This window comes from Ictidomys tridecemlineatus, chromosome 3 (assembly GCF_052094955.1).
Source record: "Ictidomys tridecemlineatus isolate mIctTri1 chromosome 3, mIctTri1.hap1, whole genome shotgun sequence".
In the NCBI taxonomy this organism is placed as follows: Eukaryota; Metazoa; Chordata; class Mammalia; order Rodentia; family Sciuridae; genus Ictidomys; species Ictidomys tridecemlineatus.
Genome location: NC_135479.1, coordinates 141125517 through 141152293, shown reverse-complemented (window position 1 = coordinate 141152293; position 26777 = coordinate 141125517). Strand labels below are relative to the sequence as shown.

General features: G+C 37.0%; 1 protein-coding gene, 1 long non-coding RNA gene and 1 other non-coding gene across 3 annotated transcripts in view; 2 read left to right on the top strand and 1 right to left on the bottom strand.

Annotated features, from left to right (window-relative positions):
- Window positions 1-301: 301 nt before the first annotated feature.
- On the top strand, window positions 302-492 carry LOC120884642 (U2 spliceosomal RNA). The gene has a single exon (XR_005727065.1). It is a non-coding gene; the product is annotated as a U2 spliceosomal RNA (small nuclear RNA).
- Window positions 493-2398: 1906 nt separating this feature from the next.
- On the bottom strand, window positions 2399-2854 carry LOC144376392 (uncharacterized). The gene is made up of 2 exons (XR_013436833.1): window positions 2718-2854; window positions 2399-2512 (listed from the first exon to the last, which is right to left on the bottom strand). It is a non-coding gene; the product is annotated as an uncharacterized LOC144376392 (long non-coding RNA).
- A 98-nt stretch (window positions 2855-2952) lies between these two features.
- Window positions 2953-26777, top strand: part of Ubxn7 (UBX domain protein 7) — a 58952-nt gene continuing 35127 nt past the window's right edge. Inside the window, exons 1-3 of the mRNA XM_005340285.5 lie at window positions 2953-3110; window positions 21468-21615; window positions 24149-24216. Coding sequence (XP_005340342.1) covers window positions 3038-3110; window positions 21468-21615; window positions 24149-24216 — 289 coding nt within the window. The 5' untranslated portion in view covers window positions 2953-3037. The remainder of the gene's footprint in view (window positions 3111-21467; window positions 21616-24148; window positions 24217-26777) is intronic.

Here is a 26777-nt window from a genome sequence, read left to right as displayed (position 1 = left end):
GCCACATCCCCAGTCCTATTTTTTGTATTTTATTTACAGATAGGTCTCATTGCATTGCTTAGTACCTCACTGTTGCTGAGGCTGGCTTTGAACTCTCAGTCTTCCTGCCTCAGCCCCCACAAGCTGCTGGGATTATAGGCATGTGCCATTGCACTTGATTAATTTTTTTAAACTTTTTTATTTTTATTTTTGTAGTGCTAGTGATTGAACCCAGGACCTTGTACATACCATTACGGTAAGCACTCCACCACTGAGCCACATCCCCAGTCCTAAAGTTATTCTTTTAAAAAACTAATTTCTAATCACTTCTTGGCCTTTTGGCTAAGATCAAATGTATTATCTGTTCTTATCAGCTTAATATCTGATACATCCTCTATCAGACAACAATATTTTAAGTGGATTTTTGGAAATAGGAGAGGGAATAGAAGCTTACTCTATGAACTCCACACATGGACCTAGTATTATAGTGTCTCCAGGAAAGGAACACCCCCTTTGGAGGAATAGAAAAATAAACTAATTTCTAATTTAATTGATTTGTATTTAGAGAATATGTTCTGTACTCTAATGATTATTTTACATTCTTGAGACTTCCTTTGTGGCCTTTACATGATCAAATTTTATTATGCTTCATGGGTGCTTGAATAGAATGAGTGTGTTCCATATGTTTATTTACTTTTGTCAGAGAGAGAACAATGGTGTGTATGACTGTACATTTGTCACATTTTTTCTTCTTCATTTATTTATATGCAGTGCTGAGAATCTAACTCAGTGCCTCACAGCAAGTGCTCTACCACTGAGCCACAACCTCAGCCTTGTCACATTTCTTCTTTATAGTTCCAACTTCTCAATTTTTTCTTTTCTTTCTTTCCTCCATCCTTTATTTTACTTATTTATATTTTGCAGTATTGGGAATTGAATCCAGGCTTTATGAATGCCAGGCAAATGCTCTACCACTGAGTTATATCCCCAGTCCTTTCATTTCTTATTTTGAAACAGGTCTTGCTGAGTTACCCAGGCAGGGCTTGAACTTGTAATCCTCCTGCCTCAGCACAATTTGGGAGTCTTAAAATCAGATCTAGAAATAAAAACAAAATCCTGGTGCAACTGGATGTAATAATGCAAATAGTAACTGATGTGTAGCTTTGGGACAATTGCCTTATGTCACCGAAAACTTTAATTTTCCCATTATTCAGTGTATAATACTTTTGCATTTTAATTTGTTTTCTGAGGACAATCTATTTTTTTTTTTTAACACATTTCCAGCCGGGTGAGGTGGTACATGCCTGTAATCCTAGCAGTTTAGGAGGCTGAGACAGGAGGACTGCAGTTCAAAGTCAGCCTCAGCAAAAGTCAGGTGCTAAGCAACTCAGTGAGACCCTGTCTCTAAATAAAATACAAATTAGGGCTGAGGATGTGGCTTAGTGGCCAAGTGTTCCTGAATTCAATCCCTGGTACCTACTCCCCTGCCAAAATTTTTTTCCCATGATTTTAGGGATGCACTTAAGTATATATTTTTTGTGATTCATATTCTTCAATAACCCAAAGAAAATTTTCAAAGTTGTGTTCTTAATTTTCTGCCTTGTTTTCTTTTACTTTATTTAAAAATATCTATGAATCTCTTCCCTGGACTCGAGAATGCTACTATCTTTATCACTTTTTTTTTTTTTTTGCAAGAGGAATCTAAAAATCACATCACTAATTAGTTTGTCCATCTGATGGAGATATAGTAGTAAATGTGCTTCGTTTTTGTAGTCCGTGGTGTTACACCATTTTATTTGAAACCTGATTTTGCATGGTTGGTTACAGTGACCGAGCCTTGAGGATTCAGGGTTTTAGAAAGGAAACGACACACTATTTCTTGGCTCTGGTCTCCTTGCTTCCACTTTTTTCCTTCTGGACTCAAGGTTACTACTGCCTGAGCCTCCGCAGTAACCGTGACTACAGGTGGCGCTGCCTTCACTTGGTTATTTAATTTTCCCTAATACACCTTTACCCTTAGGATGTGGCAATTATCAGTATGACTCATGTCCGGGTGGGGGTAGAAGAAAGGAGGCTGGAACTAAACTGAATTTAACTTTACTCTCAAAATGGGAGATTATCAGATTTGAGGGCATCCCACTCAAACTTGTTTTTAAAATATTTAAAATTATGCAAGTAACATACAAATCTTTTTTGGCTTAAAAATAAAGGAGAAAAAAACATGAACTCAAAGAACCCTTTCGCCATCTCCTCTATCATTTCTTCTCTAAATGAAACCATTATCAGCGTTTTGAAGGCTTTTTCCAGTGTCCTTTCTGTATATTTTCTTTGTACACGACTCCTCCTCATTTTATATGTGAGGAAACTAAATAAGACTCTAAGAAGTGACATGTGTTGACAAATTTACTGAAGAAAAGCAGACTGGTTAATCGTTTATTACAAGCCCACTAGGTGTCAGACCTGCGCCCAGTGCTTTCTTGATAAGAAGGGTTCTGGTGTTTCACTTCTGAATGGGTCGCCTCACGAGGTTTGGCTAAAGCCATTAATTTTGAGGTTGGAGAGCGAGTATAGGAGTGGTTTCAGGGTGAGAAAATAAGATTTGTATTTTGATGGGAGATGCAGGAAATTTAGCAGAGTGCAGCGGAGTTGCAAAAAAGAAAAAAAATACATATATAACTTTACGGACAGTTGGGTTCACTAGTAAAGATGGTGAAGCTGAGACGCAAAAAATCTATTACCTGCGGAAACTGGTGCTTCCTTTGAAAACTGGGAATTAACACCGAGTCTGTAAGGTTGGCCTCCGAGATAACGAGAGGAAGGCACCAGATGTTGCAAAAGGATGCGGCAAGCAGGCAGCAACCCAGCAGCCAACCCAAAAGCCGAAAGCGCTCCGGCGCGGGGAAAGTGCGCCTGCGCTGGCAGTCGCGACGGGGGCGAGAGGGGCGGAGCATGGGGGCGGTCAGTGAGCCTGCGCAAACCGCGCGGCGAGGTGGGGGAGGGCGGTCCGTGTGTGTCTGTGTTGTTGTTCGGCGGCGGCGGCGGCGGCGGCGGCGGTAAGATGGCTGCCCACGGGGGCTCCGCAGCTTCCTCGGCGCTGAAGGGGTTAATTCAGCAGTTCACCGCCATCACCGGTAAGAGACGCGGTTACCGGAAGGTGGAGAGTGGGGTCCGGGGCGGGCGGCGGGGCTGACCCTGGCTTCCACTTACCTTCGTGCATTGCTCCCTCGGGCTTTACCCATAGCTCGCGTCCTCCCTCCTGAGCAAGAGGCGACGACGACGTCGGGGTCTCGGGTTCAGGCGGCGACAGCCCCCCCCCCCCCGCGCTCCCCAGTTCCTCGTTTTTGGGCTCCTAGCGATTTGGAGGGAGATCCCCACGCCCCCTGCCAGCCCAGACCGGGGGTTGGGCCGAGCCCGCCGGTCCCCGCCGGCCCGCGGACCTGGGGGCGGGAGGAGTGGGGGGCCGCACCCGGGCCACCGCCCTCCTTCTCCTTCATCACCTCTTGTGTGTGCAGCCCACAGACCAGGGGGTGCAGTGCATCCTTTCCCTCCTTCTGCCTTTTTCCTCTGGCCAGGTCATTCTCACTCCGGTCCCTTGCCTGCCCTCCCCTTTCTGGGCCCCTCGGAGCCTTCGCGGTGGCCCTGGCGTGTTCGGCCCTCCGGTTTTAACGGCGAGACCGGTGGGTTCGGCAGCGCCTTTACACATCCACGGGGGGACAAGCCGCCAGAAACGGGGTGTTGAGGAGTACCTTAGGGACTGAGGCTTTAAGAGAATAAAGAGGGGAAACCCCCCCAGGCTTAATAGGGAAGGTCTGGAGAAATCCTGGGTGGCGTTTCCCACCTCCCCATAATAAAATATGTCATAAAGACCGAGACGATGGCGCCTCAGCCTCCTGCTGATAAAATAGGGATGGCGACGGAAACTTCTTTGAGAGAAATCTGTTTCTGGGTGTCAGTATCCCCGCAAACCTTAGGCCTAGGTTTTTCTTTCCCTTTGGACCCCTGCGAAGGGCACACGCAGATCCTCTTACCGCCTGGAGGAAAGGCCCTAAGCCATTCTATGAATTCTCTGTCTTGTTTCTCTCTGATGGTGCTGAACTTTTTTTGCATGAGTTATTAGAGGGCGGAGCAAATGATGAAGTTCTCTGTGGAGTGATTTGAGAGAAGAGTACTCCATGTGCCTGAGTTTAATTTTGCCGTTCTAGTTTGTCATTTCGGAAGGAGGTCAGATTGTTAGTTCCCTCTCTTAGCAGAGTCTATGCTTCTCTGGTAGTAATTAGTTAAATACAGAGACTATTTCCACTGTTAATGGTCTTAGAATTTGACATGCAAGATCTGGTTAAGTAAAATTGTACGTTATTTTATCCATAAGGTTCTATGCAAGTTGCTGTTTTGTAATTAAAGCTAGTTTTAATTTTTGCTCTGCAACTATATATTCAATGTATTGTTATCTGTCTTGTGGCATGAAATATGACAAGGTTGGCAAAGTAAAATTGGGACGAGGAGTGAAATGATAACTTCTCACAACATTTTGAAATCTTATAATTGGATTATTGTATTTAAGATGTAGATTTGTCTGACCAAATCATTGTTACTGAAGAAAACCACAAAATTATTTTCTATATAACTAATATTACTGTGTTGTTTATTTAGAACAGTCTTTGTAGTGAATCACATACAGAAGGGAATATCTGTTTCTTCTGTGTATGGTATTGGACCGGTAGAATTGAACCCAGGGCCTGGCAAATTAATTAAGCCCTGTGTCACTGAACTACATCCTCAGCACTTTTAAATTTTATTTTTGAGTCAGGTTCTTGCTCAGTTGTCCAGACTGGCTTGGAACTTTCTATCCTCTTTACTCCTAAGTAGGGGGATTACAGGAGTGTGCCACCATGCCCAGCTTCTTTATTTACATTTCCTGGAGATGGTTTGAGATGCCATTTATTAATTTCAGTTTCTTTCTTTTTTTTTTAAATACTTATATTTTAGTTGTAGTTGGACACAATACCTTTGTTTATTTTTATGTGGTGCTGAGGATGGAACCCAGGGCCTTGCACGTGCTAGGCAAGCGCTATACTGCTGAGCCACAACCTCAGCCCTAATTTCAGTTTCTTATGCAAATACTACCCTTCAGAAATTCAGATTGTTTTATCCCACATTATTTCTTCTTATGAAATATTTTAAGATAACATACAAAAACTAAAGTGTGGTGGGAAAAATAGACTCACGTAATTGCTTTGATTCTATTTCTGTCTGTAAGTCTACAAGCTTGTTTCCTGTCCACTGGCCTTTGTATTGCTGGATTAAGTTGAAGTCTTTCAGTATCTGAAAGTCTACAGAAGGGAAATTTTTCTAGACTGTTTTTGATGAGAATTTATTTCTTTTCTTTGTTGGGAATTGAACCCAGGGCCTCAACACATGCTAAGCACCAGCTCTAAGTCAGATCTACACTCTCAGCCCTCCAAAGGTGAACATATCTTTTTTTCGGGGGTGGGGAGTTTGAATCCAGTACCTTAGGATGCTAAAAGTGTGCTCTGCCTTTGAGCGGCATCTCTAGTGGTGTTGTGAATTTCTATTGATAATTTTTTGGATTCTTTTTTTAAGTTGTGGATGGACGTGATATCTTATTTATTTTTATGTGGTGCCAAGGATTGAACCCAGGGCCTCACGCGTGCAAGGCAAGAGGCAAGCGCTCTACCACTGAGTTACATCCCCAGCCCTGGGATTGTTTTTATAACATAGTGATTAACCATTAGAAATACATGATTAAGGTGGGCAGGGTAGTATACAACTTAGTTCCAACTACTTGAAAGGCTGAGGCAGGAGGATCACTTGAGTACTGAAATTGAAGGCCAGCCTGGGCAGCATAGTAAGACCCTATCTCAAAATACATATACATAACATATAATCCCTCTGAACCTTTTTCATGTATCTTAAGAAGAAAATTTTGTGGGTAGGCATGGTGTGGATGCCTGTAATCTCAGTACCTTGTGAGGCTGAGGCAGGAGGATCTCAGGTTCAAAGCCAGCAACTTAGTCAGGTTCTAAGCAACATAGTGAGACCCTGACACAAAAAAGGGATGGGGATGTGGCTCAGTGGTTAATTGCCCTGGGTTCAATCCCTATTACAAAAAGAAAAAAGAGAAAAAGGAATTTTGGATTTTTCTCCCAAAAGATCAGTTCTCCTACATACGTTTTAAATTGTAGTGTTTGTGAATAATAAATATGAACCATTAATAAAAATGAATTGGTATTTATTGCTGGATGAATTGGACTGACCTTAAGAGCTTATACTCTAATTTCAAAAAGGTTTTTTGAGGTTCAGTATTCTGGTAAAAGCAAATGAGTTCTTCAAAATTGTGATTTTTTTTTTTAATAGAAAGCGAAATTGAAAGATTTTTTCATAAATCTTATTTCTTACTAGAGAGAAACAAGTCTCTATAAAATAATATGGTGAGGTGGGGTGCTGTGGCCATGCCTGTAATCCCAGCCGCTCCAGAGGCTGAGGCAGGAGGATCCCAAGTTCAAAGCCAGCCTCAGCATTTAAGGAGGCACTTACGAATTCACTGAGACCTTGTCTCTAAATTTTAAAAAAGGGTGGGGGCTGAGGATATTGCTCAGTGGTTAAGCACCCCTGGGTTCAATCCTCAGTCAAAAATAGTAATGATAATAATAATATGGTGAATAATAAAGTAACAGCTGATTTTTTAAAAATAAAAGATATATAACAATATGAAATAATTTTGAAAAAGGGAAGAACCTAATCTTTCATTCTCACAATAGCAATATTAACTATTTTACACATTGACTTCCAATTCTGGTTTCCATGCTTATTATTTTCATTGAGGTTCATAGTATTCAAAATATAGAATTCTGAAATTTTCACTTAACATTATATCATAAACACTTTTCCATAAAAGATCAGACTGATAAGCAAGTGGTAAAGGGAATGATGTTCTTAGATGCCTTCAGAGTTATCTAAAACTACATACAAAAACTGGTGCTGTTACTTTGTAGTCAAATGACATCTTAACAATATTACACACTTTGATCTCCAGTGATATTCATTATATGTGGCTTTGGTTTTCAGAAGTCATATCAATTCTCACAGCATGAAGAAAGAATATGCTGCTGGATCTGTTTCAGAAGAACAGTTTTTTTTTAATATTTATTTTTTTAGTTTTAGTTGGACACAATATCTTTAATTTATTTATTCATTTTTGTGTGGTGCTGGGGATTGAACCCAGGGCCTTGCTTGTGCTAGGAGAGCGCTCTACTGCTGAGCCACAAGCCTAGCCCAGAAGAGCAGTTTTTAAAAATGTTTTGAATCATGGCAATTTCTCAACATCAACTTTGGGCTGACATTCAGCCCTACATATACAAAATATAAAATGTATAATCAGAATAATTAATGGAATGAGAGTGAGGGATTCATAGACACGGTTATTTATTGCTGGAGGTAAAAATAACTAACAATCAGAAGGTAAAACAAATGTGAGAATAGAAAGTAGAGGCTGGGAAGAATATAAGATGTTAATAGGATAAAATTTCATAGAGCTTTGTACATAGTAGGCATTCATATACTTCATGAAATTACAGAATCTCATTTGTAGAAGAGACCTCAGTTTAACCTTTTCTAAAGTTATTGAATGAATGGATTTTTAAAAATTAGAAACTGGGTAGTATTTGGCTTTGTGGCCAATTACCATTCCTGTTGTTTAGTATGTTTTTCTTGGGCTAATATTAAAATGGATTTGACTTCTCTGTAACAGTAAGGTGTTCACACGTCTTATAGATTTTTTTAAATTAAAAAATTGTTTTAGATGTTGATGGACCTTTATTTTACTCATTTACTTATATGCAGTGCTGAGAATTGAATCCAGTGCCTCCATATGCTAAGCAAGCACTCTACTGCTGAGCCACAACCCCAGCCCAAGTTTTGTAGGTTTTAAAGGATAACTCTTGGAATTTTAAGAACCATTTCAAAAGGTGATTATGCAGTTTGAGAAAAAAGTTAAAGGAGATAAATTTTTTCTTTTTGGTACCAGGGATAAAACTCAGGGGCACTTAACCACTGAACCATGTCCCCAGCCCTTTTTTGTATTTTATTCAGAGACAGGTTCTTACTGAATTGCTTAACACCTCTGTAAATTGCTGAGGCTGGCTTTGAACTCCCCAAACTCCTGCTTCAGTCTCCCAAACTGCTGGGATTACAGCATGCGCCACCATGCCTAGGGAGATAATGTTTTTGAGCTGTAAATAGATTCTTACTTAAGCATTCAGTATTTATTGGTAGACTATTATATGACAGGCATGGTTACAACCAAGTGTAAAACATAGTGTTATGATCAAAAAGCTTAAAGGTTAATGGGAATATAGACACATAAGTAGACATAGTAATACAGTGAATGAACAGTAAGGAGCTAATATGGGAACACAAAAGAGGGGGATCAAGAAAGATTTCCTTAGTCAGATATAGTGGACATAACTATAATCCCAACTACTCAGGAGGCTGAGGCAGCAGGATCCCAAGTTAGGCTAGCCTGGACAGCTTAGTGAGATCCTGTCCCAGTGTGAAAAATACAAAGGCTAGGGATATAGCTCAATGGTAGAGCACCCCTGGGTGCAATCCTTAGTACTGGGGAAAAAAAATATCAGGCTTCCTAAAAGAAATAAGATTTGTTTTGTTTTTGGTAAAACAAAAACTCAGGGACGCTCAACCAGTGAGCCACACACTTATAACCTAAATGGTTTTTAGTTTGATGTTTTCTTTTTCTAGAATGTCTTAAATGGAATCATAGGATGTAATCTTTTGAATCTGGTTTCTTCCACTTAGCACATTTCATTTGAGATTCATTCACATTTTGTGGTATCAGTAGTTTCTCTCCTATTATTGGTGAATAATATAACATTTTATGGTTATTTATTTGGTATTGGGGATTGAACCCAGAAGCACTTCATCACTGGGCTGCATCCCCAGTTCTTTTTATTTTTTAAGAAGTTGTCTCACTAAGTGACTGAGGGCTTTGCTTAATTGTTGAGACTAGCCTTGAAATTTGGAATCATCCTGCCTCAGCCTCCTGAATCTCTGGATTTAGGTGTGCAACACCATACCTGGCTATTATATGGTTATATTAACTTTGTTTTATCCATCTATCAAATTAAGCACACTTGTATTGTTGCTAGTTTTTTGGAAATTATACATAAATTATACATATACATAATAAGAAACTGCCAAATTATTTTTCGGAGTCAGCCATACCATTTTGCATTCCCTGGGCAGTGTAGAAGAGTTTCAGTTGTTCTGCATTCTTGCCAGCACTTGGTATCTTAGGGTATTCTTTTTTTTTTTTTTTTTTTAACCATTTTATTAAGTGTGTAATAAGAGCTATTGCTTTGGGGCATTTTTTCATATGATAACTTACCATCTATAAATCTTTCAATCTTCAACTTTAAATTTTTTTGTAATTGTAGATGGGCAGCATGCCTATATTTTATTTGTTTATTTTTATGTGGTGCTGAGGATTGAACCCAGTGCTTCTCACACATGCGAAGCAAGCGCTCTCCACTGAACTACGGCCCCAGCCTTCAATCTTCAACTTTTAATTATTAGGTTCAGCCGACATAAAATTGCTCCATAAGATTGCTATCAAAGTTTGCAAATACTTCCACTGGGAATTCTGTTTTTTGTTTTGTCATAGACCAGGGAGAGGAGCTCCACTCTTTGGGTAGCACTGGTCCAGGTAATGGCAGAACAGGGACCAGAACTTTCGTGCCTTTGTTCCCAGGCTTATGCATTTTCTACTATGTTACTACTTCCCAGTCTCAGTAGTTTTGTAGTTTTTTAAAAATATTTTGTTAGTTATTGATAGATCTTTATTTTATTCATTTATTCATACGCAGTGCTAAGAATTGAATCCTACTGCCTCACACATGTTAGGCACATGTGCTTCCACTGAGCTACAACCCTTGCTAGGTAGTTTGTTTTTGATCCAGTGAATATTTGCTTTTTAAATCTAACTCCTAACTTGATCACATCATTTCCCTGTACTTATAAATTTAGTGTTTTGTGTATATATTAATTTTTTTTCTATTCTTGAAAACTTAAAAGCTTGCTAATTAAAAATTAATGAAGTTAAGGTTTCCACATATTTCTCACAGTTGTTACTCCCTTTCCTTTGTAGGTAGTTTAGTTTACTCTGTTATTATTGTTGGGGGAAATACAGAACAAGAAAGTAACTCCTTTGTGTCCCTTTCATTTTTATAAAGGAATTAAAAAAAATAAATCTGTGACTGCTACACTTTGCTTCCTTGATTGTAGTTAAGAGACATCCTCCTTTGACACTAACAGTAATGTAGTGAATAAGCATAAGGAACTATTAAAGTTTGGACTATACTGTCTCTTGACTCTTCCATGCAGCTGTGTTGGAGACAGGGACCACATCATAGATTTGGGACTATTTCCTGTATTTAGCCATTAATGGAGAAAAGGGTGTAAAGGAGACAACAGCAAGGAAATGGCCACTCATAAATTTGTGTGCCATAAGCTGAGTTAAATATGCCATTTGGTACCATTAGTAAGCTTAAAATAGATGGAAGAAAGAAAACTAAAGGATAAATAAAGAGATACATGTGGTGACTCACAGTATAGTGGGATTCCTGCCATAGATTATAGATTACTGAGTGAAATTAAGCTGTCCTGCTATTACCTATAAATTGGGAACTCAAAATAAGCTCATTTTCACAAGTTTAAGTCTACAAACTTGCTTTATTAGGCTTTCCTTAAAATGTATACTTTAATGATAAAATAGAAATCTAAATTCTTCATTCTGTTTATTTTTGTAGTCTAGGGATTAAACTCAGGACTTTATACTTGCTAGGCAAGTGCTTTACCATTGAACCAAAGCCCCAGAAGTCCAAATTCTTTATAACTGACCCATTACATTGTTATTACTGGGACAGGGAGTATAATTTATTGGTAGAACACCTAGCAAGGCCCTGGGTTTGATCTCCAACCCTCCCCAACCCTCCAAATATTATCACTTTTGAGTATATAGGTAAAATTTGCCTTTAAGACTTCTAGACAGGTCTGCAGTTTGTAGCTCAGTGGTAGAGCGCTTGCCTAACACATGTGAGGCACTGGGTTCGATCCTCAGTGCCACATAAAAATAAATAAAGATATTATGTATGTCTACAACTTAAAAAAAAAAAGACTTCTAGACATTAAGAACTACTTTACTGGAGCCTTTAATTATATTTTGGTTTTCTTCTGTTTCTAAAACAATACACTAAGATGCCCAACAACTGTTAGACTATGAATGACTGATTATGCCAGAACAGATGATAAGATGGTTTCTCTTTAAGAAATGGTATACTTTGCTATATGAGCTTCTTTTCCAACACTGCCTTTCCTTAGTCTTGCCAAAGCTTAGCATATGTTTTCTTAAAAAAAAAAAAAAAAATCTTCAGCAGGGTCTAATGGCCTTTAGTCCCAGCTCCTAGGGAGACTAAGGTTGGAAGATCAAACCCCAGGCCTGGAGCATGATAGACAAGTGTTCTACCCCAGAGCCACATCCCTAGCTCAACCCTTAGTATCTCTTAAAGATGAAAATTCTGTCAGATTGTCAACAGAGATATGATGGAGCCATCTCTCATCTCTCAAGATGTGCTGCAGATTGCATAGGTTCTAGCATTACATGGTTAAAGGAGAATTATGGATAAGATGGCATAATGGTCTCTCTTCATCTTAATTTTGGACCCTGAGTATTGATACTCTGTGCCCCAAAATATCACAATTGTTATTTTGTTGCAGTTTTGTTATTTTTTTAATATCTTAAAATCATTCCCTGTGAGAATCCCTCTTTTAATAAATTTTGATATTTGGTTCTACAGGCCTTGTTATCCAGTTTTCTGCTGTTTTAGTCTTTCCTACTAGAGTGGTTTTTAGTTGATACAGATTTCTTTGGTTCAGATCCTTTTCATGTATCATTTTATCCGTAACATTCACTTTTTAATATTACCTTCCCTCCCACCCCAGTAGTAGGGGTTGAGCTCAGGGGTGCAGTTGCAGAGATTATAAGCATGGGCCACTGTCCAGCTAGGTTTTTTTTTTTGTTGTTGTTGTTGTTCATTTGTGTTTTTAATGAGTGTTTTTTTAACATGAATGAAACACAGGTTCATAGCATCAGATGAGTAAGAAAAATAAAAAAATTCCGCTATCTTACTTTGTTTACTATCTGACAAAATGTGGTGCTCCATAAGCTACATGTATATATTTAGATTTTATACCTGATGTTTTTCATTTGTTGTTTAGGTGTAGCTTGTGTACCATATAATCTTGGACAGTCTATATTTATTATGAGCTTATTAATGCTTTGTCAATTAAGAGTTTTGCTGGGTTCTTTCATTATCAGTTTTTCTTAATCTCTACAAGTTCTTTATGAAGTTGGTGATTACCCATTTTATAACTGAGGAATCTCAGGACTAGAGAAACTAGTAATTTGCTCAAAGTCACATAGCTAGTCAAAGACAGAACTAGGATTTAAACTCAGGTTTATCTAAGCAGTTTCCAGGCTCTTTAATACCTATACTGTACTCTTTAAACTGTGTTCAGAAGGTATTATTACTAGGCACAGGACTGGACAGAAGCAAAATTTTGTTGTTTTAACTGCTAGGTATTCAAGTGTCTTTTTGATGCCCTAAGTTAATCCTTTGTGGCACTTAATTTAAGTGTTACCTCTTCCAAAGGCACTTGAGATGCTAAAGCTACTTTAAGCTATTTAAATTTCTTCTTCAAATCCATATTCTCTATATATCAAACCCTAATTCATTATTACTAGCTTTTAGGAAGGAGCAGTATGATTGGATTAAGTCACATAGTGAAATGATATATATGTTTTTTAAATTTATTTTTTAGGTATAGGTGGACACAACACAATGCCTTTATTTTTATGTGGTGCTGAGAATCGAACCTGGGTCCCGCTGGTGCTAGGCGAGCGCTCTACTGCTGAGCCACAATCCCAGCCCTGATTGATACATTTTTAACTCTTCAATAAGTGCTTGTATTTTAAATAAAACATTTATCCTAGTTAATGTCTTAATTGGCAATATTTTAAGGAACATAATAAAGTGAAGAAAAAAATAGGCAGTTAAGGAAGGCTTTTGAAATAGATCAAATGGTTGACAGGTCAATTTGCCTGAAGATTAGCTTAACAAGTTCCTGATTTTCCTGGTATCATTTCACTTCGATGGCATTGGCATTGGAGTTTAGGTAGGAGGAGGGTGGCAGAAAGGGTGACAGTGACAGTTTTTATGCATTGGTCGTTTTTATTGAATTTTTTATAAACAAATGAATTTCAAAATGAGAGCAAACAGTATTAAATATTATTATAGCAGTGCCATCAGCATGTTCTTTGTGCATTTTTGTGGTGCTTTAGTGCTGTGTGAGCACTTAGACAAGAGCCAAAATAGTATAAATGAGCCAGTCAGTCATCTAAAAGAGTTAAGAATCTGAAGATACTATGAGAAATTGGTTTTAAGAGTGGTGGTAGGAAGATGTTAATGCTTCATCTCTCTGCTAGAACAGATAGCCAGAGTAGTCTACTTTCAGAAATGTTTTAACTTTCAGAAGCTGCTGTGCAGCTAAGTAAATTAAAGTGGCAGAGTACAGTAGTCCCTAAACTTTTTTTTGGTGGGGGGGCGGTACTGGGGATTGAACCAAGTGCTTTACCACTGAGCCACATTCCCAGCTCTTTTATTTTTTATTTGAGACAGGGTCTCACTAAATTGCTTAGGGCCTTGTTAAGTTGCTGAGGCTGGCCTCCTGCCTTGTTAAGTTGCTGAGGCTGGCCTCCTGCCCCAGCCTCCTAGATTGCTGGGATTTGTAGGGGTGTGCTACTACACCAGGCTAGACACTGAACTTTTAGGTTAACATTTAAGAAGTACAACATAGTATAATTGGAGTCGTTGTTAAAAACATTAGGAAAGCACTGAAACAAAGCCTTACATTTTATGAGTAAGGATATGGGAAGCCCATAAATCTTGAGATTGCTTATCAAAATTGTGCTGTCTGCCCCTAAGAATTTGTATTTAATTACCTAACATAGGTTGGCTAATGGGATATTAGAACTCTTTTTTTAAATATTCATTTATTTTTAATTTTAGGTAGACACAATATCTTTATATTTATGTGGTGCTGAGGATTGAACCCAGTGCCTCATGCATGCTAGGCGAGCACTCTACCCTGAACTACAACCCCAGCCCCGGGATATTAGAACTCTTTTTCCTCAGAAAGTTTATGGTTTTGTTTTAAGATTTCTCTTTCCTTCTTCCTTCTCCCTCCTCCATCCCTCCCTACCTTCCCTCCTTTTCCTGGAGATCAAACCCAGGGTCTCAAACAAAGCTAAGCATAATCTCTGCCATTGTGCCCAGATAAGAGATTTCATTTTGTACAGTGTTTTCTGAAGGTGAGAATGTAAATTTGTTCATACTACAACTTGAGAACTTTTGTTTTTGGCCAGTCCAGTGAGTTTTTAGTTTGTAAGATAGAAGAGCTAGCAGAGACAAGAATAGAGATTAAGACACCAAAAGAAGGTATATAACCATTCCTGTACCTACTTTAGGGTGAGGTGAGGAGGTGGGGGAAGGTCCAGAACTTAACAGAAAGCTGGGTATTTTGTATGTTTGTCAGGAAAAATGAGGGGAATGGTTTGACTGATACCACTATCCAAATCATGCAGTTAATGGCTTTGTGAAGTACTACCAAGGGACCTACCTAGTTCAAGTAGACTGTTGTGGCTAGAGGAAACAGAATAGACTTAAGAGCAGAGGGATATAAAATAGGAGAGGTAAATAAAAGTCAGATTTTGTATGCAATTTAAGAGAGATTAACTTTTCTAATTAGCAATGTAGAACTGTTAAAGTAGGGGAGACAATCAAACTTTTAGTTATTTTGTAGTGTAGAAAATATATCAGTGAAGAGTATGACCAAGAGCAGTTAGGTGTAGTAGTTCTTGAAAGGAGGTGTAAGACTGTTCTTGAAATAGATGTTAGACTGTAGCAATGTGCAAAGAGAAGAGGTTGGGTAGGAGTGGTATTAATTAGGTGAAACTTCAAAATTTATTGGTTGACTAATGACACGTTCACATTTAAGGGAGAGAGAAGATAAGAAAGTTTCTCAAATTGAATAATATATGAACACTTTTGAAGGAAAAATCTCCTTGGTTCTGTGTAGCTTAAATTATCACATGTGCCCACATGTAAGAGATCCCAAATATGTGTCTAGTGTTTTTGTTTTTTTTGTTCTCACACAGTAGTCAATACAGAAGACCTCTTTGTGAACAGTATGAGGATTTCTCCTTACCAGCAAGCAATCAGTTTTATAGCTGCCTGCATCAGGCTTGTCTTCTAATTCAGTTCTGACACTTTAAATACCTGGAGACAGTATTAGATCCCACAAGTTGAGGCTCAGTCCCCAAGACTGTCCTGTCTTCTTTTGATGCCAGTTGCAAGCCCAGGTTGTTTTTACCTATCTGCTTTTGACTGACTACATATATGCCCCCCTTTTCTGATTGAATTAATTTGTCCCAGCAGCTGACAGAATGCAAACACTTACCTTTCCCAGTAAAGGATTATTTCAAAGGGTTCAGATAAAGAGATGCATAAGAAGTGGTGTGGGTGTGGAACTTCTAAGCCCTCTCTGTGTACACCACCCTCCAAGTATCTCACTTATTTGGCTATGCAGAATGTCTCTGAACCCTGTCTTCTGTTTTGTTTTTTTTTTTAAATGGAGACTTCATTACATATGTGTGATTAAGTCCTTGATAAGTGAGGATCATTTTAACTTTCAGTCCTTCCTTCCCTGGAGGTTTGATGGGACTCTCAGTCCTCTATCTCACCTTGATCTTTGGGGTAAGCAGCCCCCATCCTGAAGCTACCTTGGGGCTGCCAGCCATTAGCTAGATCAGTTGCATATCAAAAGACCCTCATCACCAAAGATTCCAAGAACTTTAGAAATTTTATTCCAGAAAAGAGATAGAAGACCAAATATATGTATATATAATTGTTTGTTATTGTTTATTTAAACTTTGGGTTTTTAATCCCAGAAGAAAACAATGGAAGAAAAAGAGATTTGATCTCCTGGGAAGAGTCTCTGGGACTCAAGTCATTCTATTCCTTCTTTTCCTTGAAGATCCTTTAGAGATCCTCCTTTGCAGGATGGGCGAATATATCCTTCTGCAGGTTTGATAGCTATCCAGGAGAAAAATATTCTAATTCTCCAATCCTGTCACATGTCATGTTATGCCACCATTGTTTGAAGAAGGAAGGAGAGCCGAATGTCAAGTCAGGCTGAGGCAGGGGGATCATCCACTCAGGCAACCTAGAGAATCCTTGCCTTTAAACAAGCAAGCAAAAAGAGAGGTTACCACAGCAAATAAAGTAAGGAAAGCAAGCAACATCTCCCACCCCCATTAAAAAAGATTCAAAAGGAAAAGGAAAGACAGTGGAGAGGAAAAGAGCCATTCATCTATCAGCTACAAGGGATTATAGCTAGTTCAAGATATCCCAAATATATTTTTAACAAATTAAATGTATTTCTTCAATTCCCCCCCCCAAAATGATGTTTGTTTTTTTATTTTTGTTTTCTATTCAAGATACTCAACAAAATTTACCGTTTTAAGTATTTTAAGTGTAAATTTCAGTGGTATTAAATACATTAACAATGTGAAGTTATCACTACTGTTCATCTCCATAACTATTTCTGTTGTAAAACTAAAACTTAATACCAGTTAAACGAAAAATTTCCATTCTTCATCCCCCTTCCCCTAACCCTTGGCAACTGCCATTCTACTTCTTGTCTCTCTAATTTTGACTACTCTTATGTACCTCACATAAGGAATCAGTATTTGTCTTTGTGCAATTGCTTATTTCACTTAGCATAATGTCCTCAAAGTTCATCTGTGTTGTAGCATGTCAGAATTGTATAGACTGCAGTTTACTTATCCATTCATCTGTCAGTGGACAGTTGGGTTGCTTTCATGTTTTAGCTACTATGAATAATGGTGCTTGAAAGTGGATATACAAGGTGGTGCACTCTTGTAATCCCAGCAGTTTGGCAGGCAGAGGCAGGAGGATGGCAAGTTCAAAGCCAGTCTCCACAATTTAGTGAGGCCCTTGCCGCAGTCGGGCTGCAGCAAAATAACCGGAGTGGGGGTGGGGACGAGCAACTTGTGTACATTGATACAGCAGGAGTGGGAGCCATTTATTGTAGGACAGGAGGGGTATATATACATTCCACACAGCTTATCTTAATTAACATAAACTAGATATAGCAGTCAACCAATAAGGAATCTCCACACTTAATGGCTCGCTGGCGTTACTTCACAAAACAATCCCTCTGGCAAAATGCCAGGTGCCATCTTGACTTGTTTATAAACCCTAACAGGCCCTCAGTAACTTAGCAAGACCTTGTCTCAAAATACAAAATAAAGAGGGCTGGAGATGTGGCTAAGTGGGTAAGCATCCTTGGGTTCAATCCCTGGTATCAAAAAGAAATAAAAATGGTGAGGCTTGGGGGAGAGAAAATACAAATATTTGAGAGATCTTGCTTTTGGTTCTTTTGGGTATATCCCTAAAGATTAAAGTTTTAGACATATGGTAATTTTACTTTAAAATTTTTTTAGGTGCTGACATAGTGTTTTTCATGATGACAGTACCATTTTACAGCCCAACAGTATTACACTAAGTTTCTGGGTTTTTTTTTTTTTTTTTACAACCTCCCCCATGCTCTTTGTTTTTTTTGTTAGTAACCATCCTAGTGGGTGTGAGGTGGTACCAAAAAAGGTTTTGGGACAACCTAAGTATGTATATTTCTAAGACTAAAGTGAAATGATTAGATGCTTTTGTGGGGGTAATATGTTATTTATTGATTTAACATTAAATTGCACAGTATTATATAGTGGTGCTTTTTTCCACTCAAGTTTCATGAAATAAATGTATTCTTTTTCTATTTTCATTTACATCTTAGGTTTATGACTGTATCATTTACCTGAAAAGTTGTAGCTATTCAGTATCAACTGACAATTTTTGGAGCATGCTGTTTTTTACTTGTCTTTACATTGTTTGAGATATAACCACTTAAAAATTTGTATGTGATGCTTTTACTGAAAATTTTGTCTTAAGCCTATTTATCCCAAGTGCCCATTTGCTATTTGTTATTTTCATGTAACTATAATGCTTTATGAGTTTAATTTAAAGCATAAATATATTTACAAAATATATGCATATAAATTTAAGTACAAAATTTAAGCTATAGAAAGATTGCCAGTGGTTCTGGCTCCTCTTTCCCCTACGTTACCAGTGCATAAGCAGGGATCCCCCCGGTATCCTGGCCCAGGTTCTTGGTATCCTGAAAAAAGACTTGAGAGAAGTGAGACATTGGCAAGAAAAAGCAAAGGTTTATTGAAAGTGAAATTTCAATAAACTCTGGGCGAGTATAGTGGACCAAGCTACATAGTAGCTCAAGGCCGTATCCTACACAGTGGGGCTTGCTTTTATTAAGCTGTGCTAGTGTGTTAGGTGGGTAGAGGTCCCTAAGGGGTAGTAAGCTCTCTTCTACTTTTTTTATCCCTTACCCATGCCGTGATTCACACCTAACACTGATATATTATGTCTCGAGCTAAAACACTATGAGTAGCTCTCAGTGAATTAGACGTTGATCATGCATAAGCACAAACATAAAGCTAGGTGCTGGGTATGCAAGCACAAGAAAACCATTTCTTGTGTTTAAGAAGCTTCTACTTTGTCAGAGAAACCAGAAAGTAAACCAGCATTTACTGCTTAGCAGTACATCATTGATATACTACAACAGTATAGGGTTGGGAACCAGGAGGTATTTTAGCACATACGTTGACAAGTAACACTTCTGGTGCTTCTCAGCATGGGCCTGAATGGGGAAAGGGCATTCCAAGCATGTAGCTTAAGTTTGACTATAGTAAAATTGTATAGGATAGAGAAAAGAAAGGCAATGCCAGAGAAATAAGCTGAGATCTCATCATAAAGCACTTTCCAGATCATAAAGACTTTGTAATTTATACTCTAAGTGTCAGGAGAGAACCATTAAGGAATTTTAAAACAGGGTGTGTGGCAGGTAGATGATAGAACCATACTTGTTATTTTGGAATACATGTTGGCAGCAAGGTGGAAGATAGAATGATGATCAGTTTGGATCCTGTTGTAATCAAGTATGAAGTGTTAAGGACTTGATCTAAACCCATATTTGTAGTAGTAAATTGAAAATAAATGAGAGGTACAGGAGTAGAGTCAGCACTTCAATTTCTCACAGCAAGGCTAAAGGGCTGGCAAGAGGCTCAAAATGAAGTGTAATTGGAATTGCAGATAGTAGCTTTAATACAAGCCTTCACCTTGGTGGAATCTGCCCAAATTGAATCATTTTGAATTTTCTTTTTTATAGCTAAATAGGGCACAAGAAGCAAAGTTCAGGACCTTCCAAAGGAAAAGAATTTAAAAGATCACTCCCCTTCATGAAGCTGAGATTTTAATGTTTCACCCATGCTGGGGTGAGGGTGCATTTATAGGGACAGATAGACTAACAAGAGTTGTCGGATGATAACATTTTCCATGTGGTCTTGGAAAGCTTCCAAATCAAGAATATATTTAAAGTGTTTGCGTGTTTAGTAGTACTACCTGTGGGGACTTTGCAAAGTCTATGAAATCCTCTTAGGAGGGATTTCAACCCAGTATTCAAAAATCTTCAGATTAAAATTCCAAGGCACACAAGATCAGTTTAAAAAAAAAATCACAAATCTTGAAGAAACCATGGCACACAGTAAAAACCAGGAGAAACAGAAAGACATTGACCCATAGAGACTGCAGAAATTTTATATTGTGTCTCAATAACAATATTTGTTTGATTAATATGCTTGAAGAAATGAAAGCTTGAATGGAAAAATTAAGGTTTTCTGAAACATGACCAAGTAGATAAGGAAATAGAAATAGAACTTATAAAAGATTAAATTGAATTAAATACATAGATTGGCACAGCTAAAAGAGAGAATGTGAAATGGGAGATAGCTTTTGTAGTTAGTAACCATGAATGCAGCATAGAATGATAAAGAGACAATAACTATGAAAGAAAGGTTGAGTGAAGAGTTCTAATAATTTAATTGGCATTCTAGAAGGAAATATGGTTTGAGGGGTAAGGCAATAGTCAATTAAGTGACTGAATAATTTTTTTTTTGGAGCTTTATCAATACATGTTTATTCTCCTGCTTGCTCCTAAATCGCTCACAGATGACTGAAGAATTTTTAGAATTGATAAAAGATAAGTGGTGGAAATCCACTGAATCCCAAGGAGTATAAATAAAATTAGTCCCAACAAATCAGAGTGAAAGACAGGAAACAGGTCACAGTCACAGAAATCTTAAAAATGGCTATTTCCTTTAGTCTGACAGCTGATTTCCCATTAGGAACAACAGAAGCCAGAGGACATTGGAATGTTGTTTTCAGTGTACTTAGCTGTCAGCTTTGCAATGACATACCTAGTAAAGCCATCTTTCAGGAATGACAGTAAAATAGATATTTTCAGACAAAAACTTAGAAGAGCATTTACTACCAACAGAAAGAAATTCTAAGGGACATGATTCAGATAAAGAAAAATCCCAAATGGAAAATCTGATACTTTATAGTGGCCACAATATATTAAATCAAATGGATGTTCCAAATTACATTCTGTTATCGGATATTTATGTTGTTTCCAATTTTCATTTTTAACTGAAGCTACTCTGGACATATATAGACAAGTTTATGCATATACATTTTCCATAGATTTAATTTTTTTGACTAGATGTCCATATTATATTACTAAGTAAAAAAAGGAGTATTTTTGACCATTAGTACTTGTTGTAGAATTGTTTTCTTAAAGGTTTTCACTAATTTACATTTAATTTTAACAGACTGTGCAAATTTATTTATACATCAGTGTAAGGACCAGTATTAAATGACAGATTCTTATTTCTTATCAGATTTTGATTTAGTTATATATCTTAGACAAAAATGACCCATCTCACTTTTTTCTTGCTTTCATATTAAAAATGCTTTGTAACAAGCAGATGCTAACTAAAATGCATTCCTTTTAACAAAAATATTTCTAACTTTATAGAATGATGTAGTTTTTTATTTTTCTTTATCTTTTTTAAATTTATTAACAAATATATACTTAGGTCATTTAAAGAAATAGCGAAGGAATGCTTTATTTATTTAGTTTTCGATTTAGTATAAAAGATGAGTATTTTAATGCTGCTACATTATTTTCTAGTTCTGTAAATTTCATACTAGCTAGCCAACAATGTAAAAATGAACTTATTTAAAAACGAAAGGATTATTAATTTGCTTGGTAGTTCTGTATTTTAACAGAAGCTGAATGAAAGAAGGTATCTTTAAAGCTTTTTCCCCCCTGTCCTTTTGCTATTTCAGGTGCAAGTGAAAGTGTAGGAAAACATATGCTTGAAGCCTGCAACAATAATCTGGAGATGGCAGTCACTATGTTTTTGGATGGTGGAGGAATCGCTGAAGAGCCCAGTACCAGTTCAGCAAGCGTCTCCACTGTCAGACCACATACAGAGTATGAATTTATTTTTTATTGTTAAGAGCTATCCTTTGCCTAAGTTAACTAGTTGCATTTTTATAAAAGTTAGGTCATTTTCTGGTCTTGAAAAAAAATTAAGGTTGGAAGCCTCATAAAAAGTATAAAGTGAAAATTTTTGTATTTATATACCTTGAATTCTCTTGAGCACTGTCATGTCTGTTTTAAATTCTCTCTCAGACTTCATGGGCTCCATATGAAGTCCTGGAGGCCAGCAGTGGCATGGTGGAGAGTGAAGCTGCATGATTAGGATTGGCTTGTGGCCAGAGGCAAGGTTTGAATGCCTCACAATAGCCAAAGGGGGAGGAAGAACTTAATAGAACAGCATTATTGCCCACATTGCTAAGCAGCGGCATAGCAATTTTTCTGAGCCACATAGCAGTTAAGCAGCAGATACAGAAATCCAGTAAAGTTCATATTTCCCAATTCTAGATTTTCTCAATTGTCCCAGGAATGTGAGTTGCCATGAAAAATTTTTAAAAACTAATTCTGGTCTGCGGGTATAGTTCAGTGGTAGAGTGTATGCTTAGCATTCATGAGGCCCTAGGTTTAATCCCTAGCACTTAAAAAAAAAAAAAAGTTAATTTACTTTGAAAAAAGGACAAATAATTTTGGTTACCTTAAATAGTTATATGTAGTTAATCATTAAAAGCATTCTCAGCTTATTGAGCTATAATAAATATAGAATAGTAATAATGGTGAAGAGATTTGGTGGTTTTGCTCTTTACAATTAATACCATGAGAGTGTGAAATAAATACCTGTTGGGCAGAATTTCAACTGTCTTTGGAAAATATGAGGCCTGAACCTTGCTCAAAGGAAAGGCTTTTTTTTTTTTTTTTTTTAAAGTTGTAGATGGACACAATATCTTTATTTTATTTATTTCTTTTTATGTGGTGCTGAGGATCAGACCCACTGGCTCTCATGTGCAAGGCAAGAGTTTTTTACCCAGGGCTTTGTCCATGGTAGGCAAGCACTTTACCACTGAGGTACACCTCAACACCCTTTTAAAAATTTTGAGACAGAGTCTCACTAATTTGCCCAGGCTGGCCTTGAATTTGGGATTCTTCGATCACAGTCTCCCTAGTAGCTGGGATTACAGGTTTATGCCACCATTCTTGGTGGAAAGCCATTGATTTTTTTTTTTTTTTTGGCTTTGAATTTGCCATCCTCCTGCCTCTGCCTCCCGAGCTGCTGGGCTTATAGGCATATGCCGCCACGTCTGGCGAGTCTTTTTTTTTTTTTTTTAAAGCAAGCAGCAGGTTTATTGCAAAAGTGATAGGGATAGACTTTATTTGAAGAGAAGGGGCCCCAGAGCTGGGAATCCCAAGCCATTGATTTTTGAGACAAAATTTAAAAATCCTCAAGTGAGACTTTAATATTCCTTTTTATAGCATTCATTATATATAAGATTCAAGAAGAATCCTCCTAAATATGAAGAGGCAAAATACTAGTATTTTATTTTTACTAAATTAGAGATAAATGTAAAAACCAGATCATATACAGGCATAATTGCCTCTTTTGTTGAACTAGTTCCATATTAATACAGTATTGTTTTGTTGAACTAGTTCCATATTAATACAGTATTGTTTCCACATGAAGTGTGGGCCTTAGAGATCATTATAATTATAACATTTTTTTTCATGTTAATATTGGCCATTTATTTCAAGTGTGATATTTCATTCTCCTCTACCATGGCTCAGATTTTTAATGGGAATCAATATGAAAACATGATTTAGTTTATAGAAACATGAATAGTAGATGGAGTTGATTTAGGGGCACATATCTGCCCTTCTCATTGTATAAAATGTATTTTTTAAATTGTGCTTTAAAAATAAATACATTTTTTGAGGTTCTGGGCATTGAACCCAGGGGTGCTATACCACTGAATTCTGCATGATGAATTATTAGTATACCCTGTGGAAGTGAACTTTGAAGAGAATTGACTTTCAAAAGAAATGTAATTACATCTTCTGTTTGTGTCTATTTAGTAAGTAACCCAAGATTACTTACTAAGTAGACTAAATATAACCCAAGATTATACCTGTATTAGTCTCCTTTGTAATTTAACATAAAACTCATTGTCGATTTATTTGATCTCACTTTAATATATCCTTGTGATTTAATTATCTGTCATTTTATATAATGTGATAGTACTTCTGTTAAGCCTGTTTTACCATTTTTGGTCTGTTTTGGGGGGTAAATCCTGTCTTTTTTCCTGTAAAAATTTGATGTGGGGAACCTGAGAAGGGGTGGGAAATATTTTTTTATTTTTATATTTGTTCTTTATAAGATATTTATAAGACAGTCTTTATAAGACTGACTCTATGCAAGGTATTTTATTCTAGTTCATCTCTGTGAAAATCAACTAAAACACATTTATCATGATTACTGTGGTTCCTAAAAGTCACTAAGTCTGGGGTTCATTTTACTTAATTTAAATGTATTCACAATAATTAGTTCAAAGGTATTAGAAAACAGTTTTCATTTGATATTTTCCTACTTTTTTAATAGAGAAGAAGTTCGTGCCCCAATTCCTCAAAAGCAGGAAATATTGGTGGAACCAGAACCTTTGTTTGGTGGTAAGTTCAGTTTTTTCCCCTTTAATTGATTTTGTAATTGTCTCTAGGATTTTAATGTAAAAACCAAGAAATATGAAGGCTTGTTCAGGGTGTTACTTAAGTGTTGTAAAAAAAAAAATTATTTTTGGTATCAGGGATTGAACCCAGGGTCTCTTATTATCACCAAGCCACATCTTCAGCCCTTTTTTTAATGTTTCATTTTGAGACAACAAATACATATTATACATGTTAAGAACAGCAATGTAGAGAAATAGTTTGTAAGTAGAGAGCAAGAGACTTATGTAAAGTTTTGTACAATAGACAAAAAGAAATAAGTTGTGAGAAGATGAAGAAAATTATATTAACCAAATCTTTTGACCTGAAAAAGCACTTTAGTTGCGAATTTTTAAAAAATTTTTTATTTTTTTAATTAGTTACACATGACATATCATATATTTGAAGTTGAGAGTTTTTTAAAGATAGACTTTTAACTTGGCAGTCTTTATAGAGTTTACTATACCAAGAAATAAAAATGCAGTTGTCTTATGTCTACAGAGAGTTGATTTTAGGAGACTCTCCCTCACACCTTCTTCTGTGGATACCAAAATTCATGGTTGCTCAAGTCTCTGAATAAAATGGCTTAATATTTGCATATAATCTATGCATGTCCTCTTTTTTACTTTAAATAGTTTCTAATTTACTTATAATATCCCATATAATGTAAATGCTTTGCAAATAGTTGTTGCATTGTTTAGGGAATAGAGACACTAAAGTCTTTATGTGTTCAGTATGGAATCATTTTCTTTTTCTCTCAAATTTTTCTCCCAGTGTTGATCTGCAGACATGAAACTTGCATATATGGATGTGTGTTTATGAATATTTCTAGATTCAGAAATAAGTAAAGTTGGGGGGAAATGTTGAAATCAGAATACTATAATAATCCTTTCTGAACTTATTCAGGTCAGCCAGTCATTGTGCTGTTATTATATCAGATATAATAATATGTTGTTCATATTTTTCCACACAAATGCTATGAACTGATTTTGGAGCTGAAGAATAATGTTCTTAGAAATTTATCTTCTGTTTATTTAAAGGAATAGTCAAGATCTTTGAGTGGGAAAACCGTAGAAAATGAATTTTTGTCTTGCTGTTGAACAGAGGCAAACAGGATTTCATTTAAAACCACACTTTTTTCTTCTTCTTCTAGAATGACATACACTCAGGAGGGAGAGTGACTTTATACAGTTAAAAAGTCAGTCTTGTCATTATTAGGTCTTCTTATAACTTGACTAGGGTCTTTGCAGAAATGTTTTCTTCTGAGGACAGGTATTGATTTAAAGCACTGTTTTAAAGGGTGATCTGGGAGTTCCTAATGTCCTTTTAGGGGGTCTGCAAAGTTAAAACTATTTTTATAATTATGCTAAGAAGTTGTTTGTCCTTTTCACCAGAGTGACATTTGAATTGATGGTTTAGAAGCAGTGTGGAATGCTGGGTCAGACTGTCAGCATCTTAGTTGATTAGGGCAGTGGCACCAAACTGTATCAGTAGTCAAAGACTTCTTCACAGTCACATGCTCAATTTACAAAATAATTAAAAAGGCAGTTTTTTTTTTTGTACCAGGGATTGAACTTAGGGGCACTTAACCATTGAGCCACATCCCTAGCCCTATTTTATATTTTATTTAGAGACAGGTTATCACTGAGTTGCTTAGTGCCTTGCTTTTGCTGAGGCTGGCTTTGTACTCATGATCCTCCTGTCTCAGCCTTCCGAGCCTCTGGGATTATAGGCATGCACCACCGTGCCCGGCTGTCTTTTGTAATATTCTTGATGAAGCATTAAAAAGGATTATTTTCATTAACTCTTTATTTGTGAATATACATTTTCAAAATACTCTGAAATAGGATGTGTATGTAGAATACACTTTTGCATGCTGAAAGTACTGTGGTTGTCATAATCAGAAATACTTGTACGGTTATTTGAGTTGAAATTAGCAACTTTACGGTTATTTGAGTTGAAATTAGCAACTTTTTGCTGACAGTGTAATTAGATTTGGGGACTTGACAGACATGTTCTTGAAAATAAAGAGTGAGGGCTGAGGATATAGCTCAGTTAATAGAGTTAATAGTGCTTGCCTCTCATGCACAAGGCCCTGGGTTCAATCCTCAACACCACAAGGAAAAAAAAGAAAATGAAGAGTGAACTTGTTACTTCAAGATAACTGATAATACTTAATATCAGTGATCTTTTTTAAAAAAATATTTATTCATTTATGTGGTGCTGAGGATCAAACCCAGTGCCTCACACATGCTAGGCAAGTGCTCTACCACTGAGCTACAGCCACAATCCTATCAGTGATTTTTAAAGAGTTTTCAAGTAAAATCAGAATTTTAGAAAAATTGAATCCACTATTGTAAGCTTAATACCTCCCCAGTACTTAAAGACTTTTTTCTCAAATCAGTAGTAACATTAACAGATTTTTTTAAAAATATTTTTTAGTTGTAACTGGACACAATACCCATATTTATTTATTTTTTATGTGGTGCTAAGAGGATTGAACCTAGTGCCTCATATGTGCCAGACAA